Source organism: Bombyx mandarina, chromosome 20, assembly GCF_030267445.1.
Source record: "Bombyx mandarina strain Sakado chromosome 20, ASM3026744v2".
NCBI classification, from domain to species: domain Eukaryota; kingdom Metazoa; phylum Arthropoda; class Insecta; order Lepidoptera; family Bombycidae; genus Bombyx; species Bombyx mandarina.
The window spans coordinates 2,282,218-2,303,088 of record NC_143226.1 but is presented as its reverse complement, the minus strand read 5'-3'; the positions used below and the strand labels follow the sequence as shown (position 1 = coordinate 2,303,088).

Here is a 20,871-nt window from a genome sequence, read left to right as displayed (position 1 = left end):
TTGTAAAGTGAAATCGTTTTTGGTCTGAATAACGTGCACTGCAATAGTAAATAATTATTAACTGAAAGTCTGCCGTTACATTATGCAATATGCTGAGGAATACATTGAAATTATTAAAAAAAAACTCTTTTCAATATCTTAATATCATAACTATCTGGTCAATCTATTATACTGAGTCATATATAAATGTTAGAATCGCAGAAATGTAACTAATTTGTAAAATAAAATCAAAGATTTTTCATTTACTAGAAGTGGTGTAAATCAAAACTCACCTGTATTTACATGATCATTTTCAATAGACTGGACTTTGTTATCAGCAAATTCTATTACGTTATCAAAAATATTCAAATGCAATTGTTCTTCAAGTTCAGACTTTAATATTATATTTGTCTCTTGCAAGACTTTTTCTTGTATATCTTCTGCATTAGACACATTGTTGGTGTCATCACGATGACATTTAGTTTCTTCTACAATCATTGGTTCATCTTCACATACTTTTGTAGCTGTTAGATCTTTACTATCATGGGTATCATGCACGTTGCCGTAAACACAAACAATTTTCGGAACTATTCCATTTGAATTTTCGATTGTTTCGCGAAGGTAATCAAGAGTAGGGGTAATGTTTATATTTTTATCAGTCTTCACCGCATCTTCACCAGAATCAGTATTGCATGTTTCATTTTCGATCAATTGTTCTGTTTTCCCAGTGTTTAAAAGTAATGGTGTTTTGATAGTTTGTAATGGGTCAGCCAGATCTTCAAAATCTCTAGGTTCGGATTTTATTTCAATAATCATCATTCCATTGGTTTCAGTGCTCTCTTCGCTTCTTCTCCCGTGCTCCCTTGTTTCGCTGTCCAAATCTTGGTCCACATCTATCGTTTCTATGAAAGGTTCAATGACTTCTAAGTCTGGTTGAGATTCTGGAAGAGTTAATTACCATGTCAGATGATATTTCAACTTAGAATTTAATGTAGTCATTAATGTTAGTAGTCATTAGTGTTTTTACTAATGTTTTTAAGTATTATTTTTTACTAGAGTGTAGACTGTTACAGTACCGTACAGTTTAATGACCATTGCTGCACACATCCTGAGTTTGAAACTAATTCGCCTGTCCTAATTTTTTATTTAAGCGAAATTTAAAATCCCATTCCCATTAGACAAAAATATTTAGTGCTACTGAACGTGGATATTTAACTACGCTAGTTGACTAGTCCCTACAGTTCAAAAACTCGAAGACAAATTTCCAACTTTGTTACTCAATTTCACCTTTATTGTAAAAACAAAAGAAGCCTTTTGATAAGTCAAAATTGTTAGAGCAATATTGCCGCACTGGCGGGGCGTTCTTATGCGTTTGTATTTCGATCAGATCACGTGATCTTTTTGAAGTCTCCCAACTCAGTTAGGCCGGCGGCACTATCGCGTTTACTGCGTTTTCATATAACTTCAGAGTTCCGAAAGCAATCCGAAGTTCTTGGGATCTTTACGATATTTTTTAAAATATTTTAAATACGTTTACGGAGATCAATTTTTGTGAAATAAAAATGATTCAAATTATTACACACATAAAGTCGAACTATACACGCGAGCAAAAGTTTGGAATCACTCACTTTAAAGGTTCAACTGTCAACTATAAATTGATACCAAATTCATTCAAATCAAGCCAGAAGTTAAGGAGCTATCCCGGATTAAGTGAAGGAGGTAGGAAAACAAGGAAATATGGAAAAATAATGAATGAAAATAACAAAAATTAATAAATAAAATTTTTATTTAGCCTTAAAATTAAGTATCAGTAGTTTGTGTTCCCTCCCCTCGCCCTATTAACTGCTCGAAGACGATAATTCAAAGACCTGATCAGCTTCTGAATTGATTCTTGTGGGATACTTTCCCGCTCCTCAATCAACGCCGATTTCAGCTTATTCAGACATGAAGGAGCAGAAGTTCTGGCACGAACCATCCTCTTCAGTTAATTCCACGCGTGCTCAATGGGATTCAAGTCAGGGCTGAGTGCTGGCCAGTCCAATGTAGCCATACCGACTTCTTTGAGGTATTCAGTTGTTACACGGGCACTGTGACAACGAGTGTTATCGTGCATAAGGTGGAAGTCATCACCGATATATCCCGCATAGGGAACGACATGCTTCAGCAGAATATCGGAAATGTACCGGTCCGAAGTTAGACGACCTCCTCGTCCCCCGCCAGGCACGAAAACAAGCTCGGTTTTACGGTCGAAGGAAATGCTGGCCCACATCATACTAGAGCTGCTCCCATAAGCCACTGCTTCAGTGAAACAGCACTGCGCAAATCAATCCCTAGGCCGCCTGTAGACCTGACCTCTTCGGTCACTACCGTGTAAACACATCCTGCTCTCCTCGGAGAACAGGACTTGCCTCCATTGCTCAACCTCCCAATCAAGATGGGTGCGAGCAAATTGAAGGCATGCTTGTGGGTGAGCTACCAACGGGGCTGTGGCAGGCCTTGTCGGAGTCGGATTCAGTTGCTTGAGTCGTCGACAAACTGTTCACTCGCTTGGCTGCTTCCCCACGAACATCTCGGAGCTCCTATTGGACGTCGACACCAGGTAAATGCCGATTTTGGAAAGAGGTTGACACGATAAAACGGTCATCTCTCTCCGATGTGCATCGGCGCCGTCCAGATCTTGGTCTCGGAATAAAGCCACCAGTCTCCCAAAAACGCTTGTAAGCTTTCGAAACACAGGACTGGCTTATGTGGAGCCGACGAGCGACAGCCCGCTGGCTGAGCCCTTCTTGCAATAGGGCTACGATTTCAGCTGCTTTTGTAGGTGTTGTCTCCATTGTCGTACAAGGTAAAGGGTCAAAACTAGCGGAGATGTGTACCGGTCAACAGGTGAAAGTCGACTGATAAAGAAAATCCGATAACAGGTGCTTTTATAGGGGTCAATAGATCGCAACTCGCGACATATCAAATAATTGAAACACGACTTTTTAGTTATTCCTTCACTTAATCCGGAATAGATTCTTAAATACTGGCTTGATTTTAATGAAATTGGTATCAGTTTAAAGTTAAGACTTGAACCTTTAAAATTGTGTCATTTTTATGATTATTAAAAAAAAATTTAGTACACAAGATCGCGCGGAACCAATTTCGAGTAAGTGATTCCAAACTTTTGCTCGCGAGTGTAGATGATACGGATTTTTATTCCCAGCCTTAGGTAAATTATCCGATATCTACCTCCTCTATTCATAAATACATTGTGCATAATTTTAATTTTAATTATCTGCTTGAATGTTCTAGAATCTTGTAATCGGATCTCGTAATTTAAATAACATTTTGTGGTTTTTACTACTCTCTCTCTCTCGTCGTCACTATAGTTACTGTTATTACGTAAACATTAAAGTCTAAAAATATTAATAAACTTGCCAGTGTCTATAGAAGCTTCCACGTTGTTCATCCAATTCTCCTTTTCCTGTGAATTAAATTTAAACTGATGAAATCTGCATTATTTTCTACTAATACTGTACAGGGTGTCCCACAAAGAGCATAATATCAAGTCTAAAACTGAAAACAGTGTTCTATTAGGATAATCGATTCCACCATTTAAAAAAAAGGTCAGTAGTAATGAAAATAGTTTCATATTAAATAATATTTGAACACAACCAACTAACTATTCTGATGACCCTAGAATTATGTTTTACGTCAGGTGCCGTTATATGAGTCGTAGCAAAAATAAGGGCGGCCTTATATCAAGAGATGTAATTTTTAAAACATAGTTGATAACATCTAATTAATAAATAAAAATTGTAAGAATCCCAGAAATTCTAATATCTTGTTTTCGGAAGAAGTAATACGAAAAAAAAGTGTAAACGCGATAATTCGGCCAGCCTATAGTAGGTTCTTTGAACTCAAACATTTGAACCATGCGTGTGATGTCAGCCGATGGAAATATGTACTATAAAAATACACACATTAAGACACCGCTACGCCAAACAGCTTATTATGTCTTTACAATATGGATGATATTTAGTAACATTCGCACGGCGAGTTAAAAATTTCTTTTGAGTTTTTGAACTTTATGCACCTAGTGATACGGTTGCATTTTTTTGACGTATTCATTGTTTGAAATGAGTTGAACGAATTCGTTATTGTCTATCTCGTTCTTATGCATTTAATTGCAGAACGGCTAAACAGTATTTTCATTGTGTAAAAATTCAGGGCTGTCATCGAAAAGTTGAAATGATTAATAAATTATTTTTTGTGTCAAATTACATCTTTGATTTTTTTAAGCGTTTTTAATGTGATCTACTTTGTTGATACTACAGTCACGTTTGGGCTTGATATCCCATTGTGGCACACGCTGTACACGCCCCAGTCAATACAGACGTTTCACTAAATAAAACTTACTATTTTAGATTACTTAGATCTACTTGATACATTACTTATCTATATAAAAATGGTATCGGTAGATAACATGGTGAATAAATAATATAAGTGAAATGGAATTTCATTGCTCCGAATTGAGGTGCACCTTCAAACGTGACAAGTATACAAGTACACAAGTATACAGCATACAGAAGACGTCTACAGCATCATAGGGCTTACGGAGTCTTCAGCAGTCAGCGACTTGGCTGTGCTCCTGATATTGCTGAGGTCCATGAGCAACGGTGACTACTTACCACCAGATGGGGCGTACGCTCGCGCGCCTACAAAGTCAATAAAAATAAATCAATCGAATGAAACGAAAGATAAACATTCTGATTTATACGACAGAATGATCGCAGACGGAAAGAAGAAACAAAATCATATATATGCATTCAATTCATAAGGTACTATGATTTCAGACTTACGAAGTCTTCAGACATTATTACAAGTCTGTTCTCGATCAGTTCCCGCCATTCCGGAAACGCACTGGTTATTATTGACGGGTATCTGGAATAGAACATTCCAATGATTCGCTCTTTATGTTGAGATAAACGAACCGCTATCATCTCGAACAGCCACTGCCGCTGGTGAGCATCGGCAATGCCAAACGAAACTTTAGGGGAGACGTCGTTTAGGGTCAAAATGGAAGAGGTAGCTATAAATGATAACTAATACATAATAATATAATGACAATTCGTACTATTTTCGATAGGAAAGTACTGTTTTTAAGGCGAGTTTTTTTTTGTTTATTTATTTATACTGTTTTTAATTGAATTTAAATTATACTGAATTTTAATATTTGTATCTAAAAATATAATATAAATGTATAATGATGAAGTTCACAGATAACCGTTTAGAAAAAAAATTGTGACCATTAACTTTGAACCAACGTTAAGCATAAAACACAGGTCGTGTTTTACCGATAGAGTAAACTAGTTTTTTTTTAGTCCTTGTTTGATCCTTGTCTGTATTTTTTCATACAAAAATAATAATCACTGTTTAAAGAGGGATCAAAAAGTAGTGAGAACGACATATTCCTTGGTAAGAAAAAAAAATACTGACAGGCATAGCTCAGACAGATATTTGTAGTATCAATAAAGAAAAAAATCTTCCATTCTCTTTCGTTTTTTTCTGAATGTAGTCATTTATTTGCTTCGTGTCGGAATGTGTTCTCGAAAATGGAGAAAAACGAAATGCGAGCCGTTATTAAATACCTCTGTTTAAAAAAGTTTCATTTTTATTTTTTTTATTGCTTAAATGGGTGGAAGAGCTCACAGCCCACATGGTGTTAAGTGGTTACTGGAGCCTATAGACATCTACAACGTAAATGCGCCACCCACCTTGAGATATAAGTTCTAAGGTCTCAGTATAGTTAAAACGGGTGCCCCACCCTTCAAACCGAAACGCATTACTGCTTCACGGCAGAAATAGGCAGGGCGGTGGTACCTACCCGCGCGGACTCACAGGCGGTCCTACCACCAGTAATAATGGTGCCATTATTACAAGTAATGCCAGTATTACCAGTAATACCAGTAATAATAAAAAAGTTAACGACGCAAGAGATTCATTGAGATTTGGAGGCAACATTAGGAGAGTCTGCTCCGCCGTATTCCACTATTGCAAGGTGGCCTTCTTCGCCAATTTCGAGTAGGGAGAACGAGCACGGAAGACGAACGTCGTTGCAACCGTCCATCGACGTCAGTTACCCAAGAAAATGTTGCGAAATTCGAGAAAATTGTATTGAGCGATCGAAGAGTTTACCATCCGATACTTAATTCAAGAAACGGGCATTTCATATGAAAGTATTCAATACATATTGAAACAATCTTTGCATATGAGAAAAGTCTCCGTAAGATGGGGGCCGAGAATGTTAACCGACAGTCAGACACAAAATCGTCTTGACATTTTGAAGATATTGGTAGACAAGTTTCAAGAAGATTCTGGAAACTTTTCGTTTCATTTCGTAACAATGGACGAAACATGGGTCCATCGTTTTGATCCCGAGACAAAACAGCAATCTACGCAATGGAAACGGCCATCATGACCGACCCCGAAGAAGATTCATGCCGTGGCATCGGCTGGCAAGGTTATGGCCTCAATATCTTGGGACTCAGGAGGGATATTGTTGATTGCTTACTCGGAGCGTGGAACCACTATTACAAGTCAATATTATGCGACTTTAATTACCAAGTTGAGGAATGCCATCAAAGAGAAAAGGAGAGGGAAACTTCGAAGGGGAGTGCTGTTTCATCACGACAACGCACCCGAGTACATGTCGGCAGTTGTGATGGCTGCCATTCAGCAAGCTGGCTTCGAATTGGTTGATCAACCCCCTTATTCACCAGATCTGGCGCCTAGCAATTTTTATCTGTTCCCCAAATTGAAAGAATACTTAAGGGGAAACAGGCACGAGGACGATAACGAGGTGATGGATGGAGAGGAGAACTTTTTGCAAGGCCAAGACCAAAGCTTTTTTTTAAAGGGATTGAAGCCTTTGAAAAGCGCTGACTCGCTGTGTAGAGAGACTCGGAGACTATGTAGAAAAATAAATTATTTAGTTATCAATAGTCATCATATTCTATCTCATTCTCACTACTTTTTAATCCCCCCTAGTACTAATACACAATGAATAAATAGTATGATGTCTTGCCAGGATGCCGCGGCATATATACTGCGGTTATGAAAGAGCAACAAAGGAGAACCGTTGACGGTATTTGTTTAAACAGGACCTACTTCTGAACGCGGCGCGCGTAAAGCTTTCAAAGGTGCCGTATAACGATGAAAAGGCAGAGTTGTTGGCCGATGCATTGCAAGAACAGTGCACCACCAATACTCAAACGCGTGAACCCGGAACAGACCGAGTTAGTCATCAGGGAGGTCGAGCGCAGAGCTTCCCAGCCACCCGCGGACGCGTTACCCCCCATTATTACCCCCCATTGACGAAATAGAGTTAGGAATCGCGAACTTACAACCACGGGAAGCGCCCGGATCCGACGGAATCCATAACCACGGTTTAAAATTTTACCAGCCCAACTAATAATCATGTTGGTCTCCGTTTTAAACGTTACGGCATACACAAAGCTGAAAAACCTAAAAATGAGCCCGCAAGCTACCGCCCGATCTCCGCTCCTTGCCAATGATAGGCAAGTTATACAAGCGACTATTATGCAAACGCCTCTGGGACTTCATCACCTCGAAAGGCATCCTGATCGACGAACAGTTCAGCTTCCGCGCGGAGCACTCTTCCATTCAGCAAGTCTTAGGGAGCACATCTTAGTAAGGCTAAATATACGTAAATCCTTCCCCACGGAAGCTCTCTTCTCCGATATCGCGAAAGTGTTCAACAAAGTCTGGCACAACGGTTTAATTTACAAACTGCATAACATGGACGTCAAAGTTATCGGTGTCAGGAACTGGAAGGAGAAAGCCCTGAACAGAGCAGTCTGAAGAGATATACTGGACCAGGCTAAGGCTCATCCTGGGCTGTAAGGCCTGAGATGATGATAGCATGGACGTGCCAAACAGTCTTGTGCTCATCATACGAGACTTCTTGTCGAACCGTTCGTTTCGGTACCAAGTCGAGGGAACTTGCTCTCTCACGACATATCTCAGTCGGAGTTCCAAAAGGCTCTTTTCTCTACTTTCTAACCCGCTACTATTAACGAATTACGCCGGTCGCCGGCGACCCGCTTAGCCTTTCTCGCGAATAATACGGCTATCGACTACTCTAGTAGGAAGATGTCGTTCATGCATAGTAAGCTCCAGATCACGGCTATCAACGATCGGACAGTGGTTCCGGAAGTAACGCATCGACATCAACCCCACGAAAAGCACAGCCATGTTCTTCAAAAGGGGTCACCCGAGAGGGAGGGTCCAAGAGAACTACTGCTAGTATCTCGTCACGAGTTAGGCGCGGTAACTCCATACCCACTATTAAAATCTTTGGCCAGCCCATGCCGTGGGCTTTGAAGGCTAAACACCTAAGCGTCACCCTCGACAGAAGGTTGATATTCGGGCCTCACATTAAGTAAGTACGCTACCGAGCCGCGTTTCTACTTGGTCGATTCTATCCTATGATCTGCTAGCGAAGTACATTGTCCCTTCGTTACATGGTGACCCTCTGCAAAAACTTGCATACGTTCCGTCATGAGTCATGACCTATGCTAGTGTTAACTCTCTGTATGGACCAGTCCTACATACCTCGCGCGCCCCCTAGGCGCGGGGAGCTCGTGGGAGGATCGACCCCAGACCGAAAGCCACTGGCTGCTTTGTGATGTTCGTATAGCGCCGCACTCCACCACTGTCTGCGGGCAGTTCGGAGCCGCGGGTGATGGGCAGTTCGTTAATTAGGGATGTCGCCACTAGCGTTTAAAATTTATATATTCCTTTTTTGGTGTCCGGTCGCTTATTAAACAAATAAGTTGCGTACGTACATACGTTAATCATACTATTTGTTTAAGTTTAACTTAATGGTCGCTTTCGTTTAGACCCCCGGTAGGCAGCAATGTATGACAAATCAAACCCATCGGTGGGTATTCTTTCTGCAGCTTAATGACAAACATAACTTGAGACCTGTGGAAATGTAAACTTACTTTTGGGCCACAGCTCTCTGTAATTTGGTTGGTCTTTGTATAGACTCGGCCGACGAAGGAGAGTTCTCGCGGGAGGCGTACCAGTACTCATTTAGCGATTCCCTGGTCACCTCCTTCAGCTGATACCAACGCTTCTGCAGTAGCATCGGTGAGCACTGACGACCCCTGTAAAGGAACTATTAATTTTAGGAAATACAATATAATGGTGTACTTTACTGGTATACTCTTATGTGTCCCAATGTTAAGATACCGCCATACCTGTATTTTGGTATTATAAAATCAAGAAATATTTATAAAATTAGGAATGCACTGGTGATAGGGTCTAATGTAACCTTGCATGAATAGATAACACTATCCTGCTTATTTTTCCACGAAGCAGGAACACACGTTCCGTTTTGAAGGATGAACAGTCGATCTGCTATAGAATAAAATTGAGACTGCGAACTAATGTCTCAAGATGGGTGGCTATTGACATACCACATCGATAACGACTCTGTCCCTCTTCCGTTGAAGGAGCTCATTAGTCTTAGGAACAGGCTTCCTAGGCGTTTTAACAGAAGGCCGTCTTTAAGCTTACCTCGAGTTGTAGAGGGCGGTGGCCGCAGTCCAGGCGCCGGCCAGACTGTCTCCGGACCTGTCCTCTATGTCAAACTTCGTCACCAGCTCGAAGAGATCAATCAACGGCTGACGATCCTGAGTTTGACATCTCATACCATCCTGTAAATTAGATATCACGAAGTTCTATTGCATAGTTTCCAAATTTTTATTTTAGTATTTATTGTACTTGATGTTCAACCAACTTACTTTTTTAATTAGATCTATTTTCTCATGGACGAGAGCAAAGTCAAATATAATCCAATCCGTCCGGGACATTCGGTCCTTAGCAGATACATTTTCACTCTTATCGTCTGCCGCATAAAGTGTCTTCAGCTTGTTCAGTACTAAAGTTTTCATGTGGTATCTGTTAATCTTATACCTTTAAACGAAAAAGATTTATTGGTAAAATTGCTTTAATATCATTTGACTATCTATGAGAAGTGTGGTTGAAAGACCAGAATCAGTGAAATCATTTGCCGCCTCTGATGAATAGCGATATACTAGAGTCTATTAACTAGACTGTCGTATATAACTCTATATATCCGATACTGATTTAAAAAAATACTATATGAACTAAATCAAGAGGTTTTTTCACATGACCAATTTAATAACAGAGTTTTGTGCTATCTGTTTAACAGTTTGTTATGTAATGTTATAAGTTGGGATCAAGAGATTGTTCGCTACCTAAAGAACAATAAAAGATAAATAACAGATCACATCAATACGAAGGTTATATATAAATTAGTTATTTCTAATTTCTGTTTTAAATTCTAGAGTTCACCATATATGCATTGAGTAAGTCTACTTATATGTCAACCAGGATAAAATGACCTATATATTATTCTTTTAAACATATACTTACCACGGCAATCTGTTAGTTGCAAAATGCATCTTCATATTTTCCCAGAGTTCTTTACTTGATTTTATTTCTTCTAACAGTTGGTTCTCCAAAACCAATAAATGATTCTTTTGATCTTTAGAGCTTTCCAATGCAGGGTTGTGTAGAATATCTAGTTAAAATTGAACAATTTAGTTATACTATGCCTGAGTAAGTTTAACATTGAGATTTAGTTTATTTGTTGAAACATATTCACATACAGTCTTGCACAAGGAAAAGGATTTCTGGTCCCTATTTATGATTTCTGTCTTTCTCTGTGTAAATCAAAGTGTGTAATTTAAATCAATAAAAAGTCAAATAAAAAAGTTTCATTGAACTATTAAAAAAAAAAACGTGTGGCACTCAGGGACTCCAGCGGTAAAGCTGCAATAGCTTATATGCTCTACCTCGTCCAATTTTGGATTGGGAGAAATGTAAATTGCTACCATGACTATGTGTAGGCCATTTCTAAGTTTGCATAAGCACGCACAAATATCTCCAACAAATAAGCGCCTAACATTAACATCGCCAACGTGTGCAATATTTATTTTAATATTAGTAACATTATTATTAAGCCATTGCACAGCTTTTATAGCGGGCTTTGAGCGCGGCGACCAAATCAAGAAATTCCGTAACGAAAATAAACCACAACACCTGCCACTCCGCCTACCATGTAGCTCGCGTTTAACACATTCACACATTGCGCTTGTGTAGTGTTTGTGAATAAGCGCGCGGCGTGACGTCGCACAACATGCGCATCGGGAAAAGTCTGCCCATCTCTCTCTCACGCGGTCTAGCTTATGAGTGTGAAGGGAACAGTTAATGTTTATAGATATAGCGCGGTTTTATTTTATTATTGTTTTAATATTATATTATTATTGTCTAATTATAATTGCATAAGTTGATAAAAAATGCTATGCAATAGCTTTACCGCGGCAGTCCCCGAGTGCCACACGTGTTTTTTTTTATTTTGGTAAATAGTTACCCCACCTTTTGGAACAGTATCTCGTTTGAATTGAGCAATACAATTGAAATCAGGTATTTCAATCGGATCATCATGCGCCGCTCCTAATAATTCTTCGTCTTCTTGTTCTTCATCGTTTTCTCGGCACAACTGTATACAAATTTCTAAAGTTTTCTCTATGTCCAAATTTGATTCAAATTCTTTCTTACGTTCTAATATCGTATCTTTGTTGTCCTCGTATATTTGAATAAACTTATTTTCAGCGATAATATCATTTTCTTCACTTTGAAATGGAACATGCAACAGAACCATCTCACGCCTATAATCGTTGTAATTGTCAGCCATATCGTAGTTCTTGTATCTTATTATTCTTGGAGTATCTCTTTTACTGTAAGTCCCCTTTTTATTTATGTAATATTTTGCAACAAATTGTGCTAACGTAACATCGCGGAGTTCTTCAGGTCTTTTCTCGTACTTATCGAACCAATTCTCTTTCCCAACGTTCGTACAATCATCGTCTAAAGCTTCAAGTTCCTTCATAGATTTTCTAATTCTTGCGCGTTCAGTAGGCAATACCGTTGGAATGTAGACTGTCGCCACCGATGACTTAGCCACAGGTTCTCTTAATAAATACCAAGCAGCTTCTTGTGCCGACATTTCAACAGACTGAAGTATGTCAATACTCATTTTGTTCGTGATATCGACAATGTCGAATTCTGGATTCTCGTCCATTATGTCAATTATTTGTCTTTGCAAATTACTAATCCCTCTATTATGCTTATTGGCATATTCAACAACATTTGTTGCACAAGCATATTCATCTAGTATAATCTGAAAGTCCATGTTCGATTTAAAATGATGTAATACGAACGGATTGAAAGAGTTGTGCCATTTTTCTGCTGGTGTTCTTTTATAGAATAATTTTGGTCTATTGATACCAGCACGAATAATATTGTAGTAATGATCATCAGAAATAATATAATTATGCGAGTAAAATTCATCAAAATTCGTGTAGTCAAAATATTCGAGATTATTTCTTATAAATTTAAATCGTTTCTTATATTCTTTGAAAAGTGCTTCTGAGTAATCGGGATCAGTGTCTTTCATTGGTATCAAATAAATAGTTTTTTTTGTTGGCATAAATGGTGCGCCAAATCTACATTCTTGCTTTTTATTGGGATTCATTTTTTTATAACACGTGGATGTGTGTTTGTGTGTTACTAGTTTTATATTTCCAGACGCCTCTGACGCTGACACAGAAACCAATTCGTCAATTAATTTAATAACTTCAGGATCATTGCTTAATAAATCTTCAGGAACATTTTCCAACCAAAGAAGAATATGTGCATGTGGGCTACCAAGATGTTGAAATTCTATTCTTTTGAAATAATGTACTACTCTATATTTTCCGAATGGACTTCTTTTCTTTGATTGCAAAACTTTTAATAGACAATTTACCTTTTTATTAAAATAAATAGCACAAGTTACGGCATCTTCATTCACAAGTTGAGCTTTATACATATAACTCATTTCTGCTAAAAACTTATCTGAAATTTCCGCGCCCTCGTTTTTCAATTTGTACAATAATTTCAACAAATTTTCCCAGCCGGTTTCATTGGCGCTTAGACCCATAAAAGCAGTTGGTGGGCCTAATTGCCTGATCATTGCAAAAAGATCTTTTTTGCGATCTGACCAAAACCAAGCAGAATTTGGTATGCAGCGAAGGAATGCGAGATTTGTTTCTAAACAATTATTTATATATTCTTCAGATTCAATGGTGTCTTTCGTAATTGAAGTACCTTGTCCGACATGCTTAAACGCAACGTTGACACATCCACTAACTCGCAACCTCATGATTTTAGCAGCGATGTATAAGAGGTGTTGTGGGTCAGTAGCGCGCCTATCAGTACGCCGGAGTTCGCTGGTAGCTTGCATGAATGGAGTAACAGTAACACCATCTCTGTATGTTCGAAACTGACCGCCGTAGATTGTCGGAAAAGATAATTCTTCCGCATGTTCATCTATTAAAATACTGGCTGGCCTGTTATATTCACCGGGTGCTAGACTCAAAAAATAATCATCATTCCACAAAAGAGTTTGTTGCTGTGCAACTAAATTGTCTTCAATTGGCACGTGTTCGCTTATTTCATCCATATTCAATTGCGAAGTACGATCATTGTCGGTAAAAAAAGACTCATCGATTTTAATGTCATGATAAATATAAAGAGGCGTAGATACTAAATACGACAACCACTCTTCAATATGACTCTTATTAATAAACCCGTGGACACGACTAGTTTTGTGAATCAACTTATTTTTCAAATGCACATAAAAGCAATGGTCGTCTTGAATGTTTCTTGGCAATTGTTTCACCATTGTATCGACTTCGACAGGAACATTAATTATCTGGGCGTAAATACCGTACTGATCATTAACGTGTCTCAGCCTACGAATTTGCATGAACGGTATTCTCGGTGAAATCAATCGTTGCTCGATAAGGTTTAACGTTGGTAAATGTGATGGAATTTTCGGATATGCAAAACCATTGTAGGTTGACATGAGAGGAATTTTTTCTTCTTCCAAAGATGTATAGCACGTATAGCAGACTTGAACTATTTCACCAGGGGTATAATTCTAAAAAAATCCAATTCATATTATCTAGATATAGAAACAAAATATAAAGTTAATAATTAAAAAAAAAAACTATATAATTAAGATTACCTGCAGGATTGTTTTCAAAATACTCTCATGTTTACTGGTCGACATTTTCAAGTCTCTTTTCCACCATAGTCTATCGCAAATAATACAAGAATGACCAAATGAATTACTCGTAAAGTCTTTATATAAATCAATATGACTTGTGCTGTGTTTACGATAATTTGTGTAAACGGGAGTAGTACCATCAACAATAAAATCCATAATATTTTCACCAATTCGATCTTCTCTATCAATCTCAATTTCATTTTCATGATTGTTATGGTTATCTTCGGTAGCATCTTCAACATAATTGTCATGCAATAGTTGAATATTGGCATCAACATGGGCTTCATTTTGGGTAGTGTCTTTTATTGGCTTCAATAAATCTGATACTTCATAAAAAGGTGTGAAATGTTGTTCACGAAGATGAAGATGAATCCAGTTTTGTGAATCATTCGCTTTAAAATGCCAAAAGATAGTGTCTTCATTCTTTGTAGTTACGTTGTAAAAACAATAATGTACACAAACATTTTGATTGTACATTTTTGAAAATAAGTACAAACAGTCCAAATCTCCGTAATCATTAGTGCTTGATAGAATCTTATATGCTTCTTGCGGATTGTGGCAGGAGTTTAAATAGGGTGAATCGCGTAACTGATTTCTCAATTCACAACTCTCAATTTGAAGTTGCAAAACACTTATGAGCGAGTGGAATAGACAATCGCCATCGCCAGGAATTCCCGTGTTCCTGTGTAGAATAACTTCGGGAGTAATGCATTCATTACGCTGTTCATAAATATGAAGTTGTTGGCTGTGAAATTGATTTTCCTGTAGCGTTACATTTTCTGTATTTTCAACAGCCCTATCTTGCACGACATTCTCTTCATTACTGCACAATTTTCGTCTTTTCCTGTGAAAAAAGGAGGAAATCGTAAAGTTAAATAATATTGAGGCATATACTACAATTTGTTTTTATATATTATTAAATCAAATTACATATCCACATAGGATTTTTCTGCTTTACGTTGACGAAATTCCCTTTGACGTTCAGCATTTGTTTTTGGTACTTTTTTTCTTTTTTTTTTTTCTTCATTTTTCTTTAAATCTTTCTGACGGTGATAATATGCTCTTTGACGTTCACATTTTCTTTTTCTTTTTAGCTCTTTAAGATTTTCTTCTCTATAAAACGAAAATAGCTAGGTATAAATAATTAGGTATAAATAGTGTAATTACTTATTAATTAATTACACACCAAAAAAATTATTCATTAAAAAAATTTGAACAAAAAGAACTATATTAAGAGTTTGATTATCGAATTTCACGCGATGTATATTTATATACATACAATATCATACTTAGTCTGGTCATAAATACTGTTACATTTAAAAATAAACAAAATATTACATTTGAATTTGGAATCTGTAATTTTTATATGATTGCTCATTGAGTTTTCTCATTTTGGTGCTAATAATAATAATAATAATAATAAGGTAGTGAAGCCTCTTAACAACACATGTTCAATAATCAAGAATGGTCCTTCTAGTAAGACTCGGCGCCAGGTCATAAAGCTCGGTCTACGCAGTCTTGGTTGGAAACGAACGTTTCCAACTTCATCAGAGCTGAAGACTGGCCGTCGTCTAGTCCCGATCTTAATCCGCTGGATTATGATTTATGGTCAGTTTTAGAAAGTACGGCTTGCTCTAAGCGCCATGATAATTTGGAGTCCCTAAAACAATTCGTACGATTGGCAGTGAAAATTTTCCCATGGAAAGAGTGCATGCTTCTATTGATAACTGGCCTCAACGTTTAAAGGACTGTATTGCAGCCAATGGAGACCACTTCGAATAAGCTTTTTATACTTTAAATTTGTTTTATATTTATGTATTAAACTAACACACTGTAAAAGTAATAAATGTTATTTGCCATAGATTTTTTTTGTTTTCTTTTGTAACAGTATTTATGGCCAGACTAAGTATTGATTATCTTTATTATTATTTATCTATACACTGTACGTCTTGCCGAAAATCTGTGATTATAGAAATTTATTAGTCTTTGACAATATAATCTTATTAGTTTACAAACTTATAATTTTAATTAACTATAGTCGAATTTCGACTACCAGGGAACAGTAATAATAAAATGTATGTAGAGTACTCACTCATTTTCTTTCACAATTTTTTCATCACTTTCTTCATTAATAAATGCACTTTGTTTATTCATATTTAAAACACTATAGAATACTATAGATATAGACACAAATTTTACGCGCACAGCTATTCACCAGCAACCAACGGGCAGCGCGATCAGATTTCATTAGGTAGTAGTAGTAGTAGTTTTATTTTTCCAAATGGAAAGGCAAAGGTATCACACCATACAACCTAATCTTTTATATTATATATTTTTTTATTAAATATGACATTAAAAAATTAAATGAACCTGACTAATTTAATATGAAACATGGCATGGCATGGCATGGCATGACATGAAATAAGATAATATGGGATATTTTTATGAAAAATGATAATATGGAGTGAAATGAAATGAAGAATTTGAGACATTAATCAACTGGGATGAAATTAATTGAAATGAGATGAGATGATATGGGATGAAATATAATTTCAGTAAAATGGTGGTCGTTTACAGAGATTTTTTGGAGGATCCCGAGAAGTTACGTCCAACGGCTGTTTCATTTTCCCACATTTGTGCACTTTCACAGATATTAAACAGTTAATAAACCACCGTTATTACACATTTAAACCTGAAGAAACACTAAATAAACAAAATAAAACAAATCGCACAACTTCACATCTCGCGTTCCCGCCAAAAAGTCCGATCAGATTTCATCTCACGAATCTTTTTTTTAAGGGATTTTATGACCTGGTAACTAAGACCTTTAAGTCACGTCTTATTTTAATTTATATTCTTATTGTTATGAAAAATGATAATATGAAATTAAATGAAGATGATTAATTTGAGACGTTAATCAACTGGGATGAACTTAAATGAAATGAGATGAGATGATATAGGATGAAATATAATCTCAGTAAAATGGTGGTTATTTACTAAGATTTTCTTATTGGACTTTTTGGAGGATCCTGAGAAGTTACTTCCAGCGGCTTTGTTTCATTTTCCCACATTTATGCGCTTTTTCGCAGATATTAAACAGTTAATAAACCACCGTTATTGCACATTTTAACCTGAAGAGACATTAAATAGAAAAAATAAAACAAATACACAACTTCACTCCTCGCGTTCCCGCCAAAAAGTTCTTTTGACGAATCTACTGCTTGACTCCGTGTGACCAGATTTCATTTGAGATGAATCTAGTGCTTGCGGAGGTTAAAATCTACTGAATTCTACCAAAAAAGAACAACAAATACTAAAAATCTATATAAAATTAAAAAATAAAAACTTCAGAGGTGTCAAGGGACACCCGGATGGAACGAAGTTCCTTTCGATTAATTAGTCGTCATGGCCTAAAGGATAAGACGTCAGTGCATTCGTATGACGCGATGCACCGGTGTTCGAATCCGGCAGGCGGGTACCAATTTTTCTAATGAAATATGTACTTAACAAATGTTCACGATTGACTTCCACGGTGAAGGAATAACATCGTGTAATAAAAACCAAACCCGCAAAATTATAATTTGCGTAATCACTGGTGGTAGGACCTCTTGGGAGTCCGCACGGGTAGGTACCACCACCCCGCCTATTTCCGCCGTGAAGCAATAATGCGTTTCGGTTCGAAGGGTGGGGTAGCCGTTGTAACTATAGTGAGACCTTAGAACTTATATCTCGAGGTGGGTGGCGCATTTACGTTGTAGATGTCTATGGGCTCCAGTAACCACTTAACATCAGGTGGGCTGTGAGCCCGTCCATCCATCTAAGCAATAAAAAAATAAAAAAATAAAAAAAAAATTAGTGAAGGAATTGTATTTTTTTTTAAGTTGTAATAATAAATTACGGCATTATGAAGAAGAAAAAAACAATACTATGAACTAAATTACTATTGTTGAAACGCTATCTCGAGAAACTGTACTCATTACGCGGACCAATTGGATACGAGCAATGTCACGCGATAAGCGCCAACACGTTGATTGGTCAGAAGGACGGATCTAAAAAGTGTCGTGACAACTTTTCGTAAGAATTTTTTCCGTCTAGCCCCCTTTCACAACGCGCGATAAGGAACTTCGTTCCAATAAAATGAAACTTAAAATTCTTCGTCTTTATGCTGGGTAACATAGTAGTCTATCACACTCTATGCTGACGGTACAAATGGTAACGAAAAGAATGAATATTAAATTGTTACAATCCATTCGATCAAAGAGGAAATACCCCGAATTTATCCGATATGCCAAAAAAGTACTAGATTATCTGAAAAGCGTAAATTCTACTAAAATATACCAAATATAATTTTTACATACTAAATTCTGTTGCCAGTACCTCAAAATCTACCAAGGAATAAATTACTAAATCTGGTCACGCTAAGTCTCAAGTTATTAAGTGTGTAGTCTATTGTCGTACCATATACACGATAAATTTGGAGGAAGTAGAAAAAAGAAAAGAAAGAATCAGACAGTGATCTCGAACCTACCGATTTTTCGGCTCTGTTCTACCAAAATACCGAATTATAACGATTTTTCTACGATTTCAGAGTATACATGGAAATTCTACCGATTTTACATTTTTAAGGAGGTAGCCCTTTTCATTTATGTTTAATGTTACGGGGAAGCCCCCATATTAAGTATGGATGGATCTAGTGCAGAATGTTCCATATATTTTGGGGAATACCCTTGTGTCCTGTAGAACGAGCTGTAGCTCGATGTTATGAGGGGCTCGGGAATTTACCTGTCTAGTCTATATAAACAGGAATTCGTTAAATTTTTTCATTAATTTTCTTAACTTTGAAGAGAGAGTAACTTTCCTAAAGAGTGCCTACAAAATAAGATTATTAAGTTCAAATGTCGTCTGACGAGGAGTCAACAAGCACAAGTGCGAGTGTAAGAAGAGAAAAATATGTACAATATTATAGAAAAAAATGGGAAGAAGAGTTTGCAGGCTGGCTGCAAGAGAGTCGGTTTCCTTTGTTGTCTAATTTCATCTTTAATATTTTATCACTTCCCCATTTGTACGCTAACGTTGAACGCATATTTTCACATATTAATCTTTTGAAAACAAAACAGCGAAATAGGCTGTCTACTGAATCAATCACTAGTCTATTACATACAAAACGACTATAATACAGCTAATTGTTATGATTTTGAAATTAATTCGAAGATGACCGCGGCTATGGCCAAAGAATATTGGTTTAAAAAAATAATTATATTTAAGTATGATTTATATAAATTAGTCTGTAAGTTTTTTCCACTGTGTAAACGTGAATGACGTTTCCAAAATAGTGTAAATAAACGAATTTGATTGAATATTGTGTTTTTTTTTTGTCAAATACCGATTTTGGGTACAAATATACCGATTTTAGCTGGCAACTCTACCGATTTCGCTCGATGACGTTCGAGATCACTGGAATCAGATTTTTTGGCGGGAATGCGAGGAGCCAAGTTATGTGAATTATTTTAACTATTTAGTGTTTCTTCAGAATAAATGTGTATTAACGTTGGTTTAATATCTGCGAAAGTGCACAAATGTGGGAAAATGAAACAAAGCCGCTGGACGCAGCTACTCGGGTTCCTCCAAAAAGTCCACTGAAAAAGTCTCAGTAAATAACCACCATTTTACTGAGACTATATTTTATTTCATATTATCTCATCCCATTTCATTTCACTTCGCACTTGTTATCGTTTTTCATTAAAAAAAAAGATTACGCTGTATTGTATGATACCTGTCTTTCCATTTAGAAAAAACAGTACTACTAAAAAGCTTCTAGAATTATTTATCAATACAGTATAAAACAATTAATTACTGTAAATATGCATATTTTATTAGAGATCTATATGAAGAATGGGCTAGAAATGGGCCTTACGGTTTTTCATTGTAAAAATATATAGCCGTACTGTATGGATACAGATAATTAAAATACCTATTTCATTACTGAAAAGTTCGTCAAATATATTTATTAAATATTCAACTTTTTTATTTTATCCTAAATTCTGTTAACAAAATGAGGAGTTACTTTGGTAGGTACGAAATATCAACTGTGTTGCGTCTTCCAAAACTTACACAAGATAATCAAGATTTACTCAACAGGTAGGCACTACCGGCGGAATTCAGCCTCAGCACAATAAATTTTATGGTAAACTATACATAGGTACTATGCATTTCAAGAAACTTGACACGACTGACTGGTGTTAAGCAGATCATCACGAATAATGTCAACACCTATTTTGACCCGTCAAAGTTATGTTCGTTTCAAAATTTCGTATCGTTATAAGAAGCCACGACCTTAAGCATTGAAGATTATAGACTTAAAGAGGAGAAGGACGTACCTTGTCTAGTATCTACTGGTGATCTGAGAATATGGTTAGCTCATGTAGCCAAAACCGCGAAACAATCATTTGAAGTCATTATAGCACATACACATCCAACACCACACAAGATTCCACCATTCATTATGAAATAGAGTTATAATATATGTCTCATTACAAAATACATGAACACATAATTACTTCATTGCAGAAGTCTGCAGGCTGGTAGTAACTACTCATCCAGGCTCACGATACACATCAGTCGCTCGGGTAAAAACCCAAATAAAAAAATTCAACACATGGGAAACAAAAAACAAAAACTGT

The 20,871-nt window shown here is 36.8% G+C and overlaps 1 protein-coding gene across 9 annotated transcripts in view; it reads right to left on the bottom strand.

Annotated features, from left to right (window-relative positions):
• The window catches only part of LOC114245104 (uncharacterized), a 111,752-nt gene extending 95,317 nt beyond the window's left edge, over positions 1-16,435 (bottom strand). For all 9 annotated transcript variants that reach the window (XM_089735801.1, XM_089735802.1, XM_089735807.1 and 6 more), the window contains exons 1-8: positions 16,284-16,435; positions 15,122-15,304; positions 14,150-15,035; positions 11,455-14,062; positions 10,450-10,597; positions 9,795-9,966; positions 9,568-9,707; positions 8,991-9,155 (exon numbers count right to left, since the gene is read on the bottom strand). In XM_089735801.1, coding sequence (XP_089591927.1) covers positions 8,991-9,155; positions 9,568-9,707; positions 9,795-9,966; positions 10,450-10,597; positions 11,455-14,062; positions 14,150-15,035; positions 15,122-15,304; positions 16,284-16,345 — 4,364 coding nt within the window. In that variant the 5' untranslated portion in view covers positions 16,346-16,435. The remainder of the gene's footprint in view (positions 1-8,990; positions 9,156-9,567; positions 9,708-9,794; positions 9,967-10,449; positions 10,598-11,454; positions 14,063-14,149; positions 15,036-15,121; positions 15,305-16,283) is intronic.
• Positions 16,436-20,871: the final 4,436 nt, after the last annotated feature.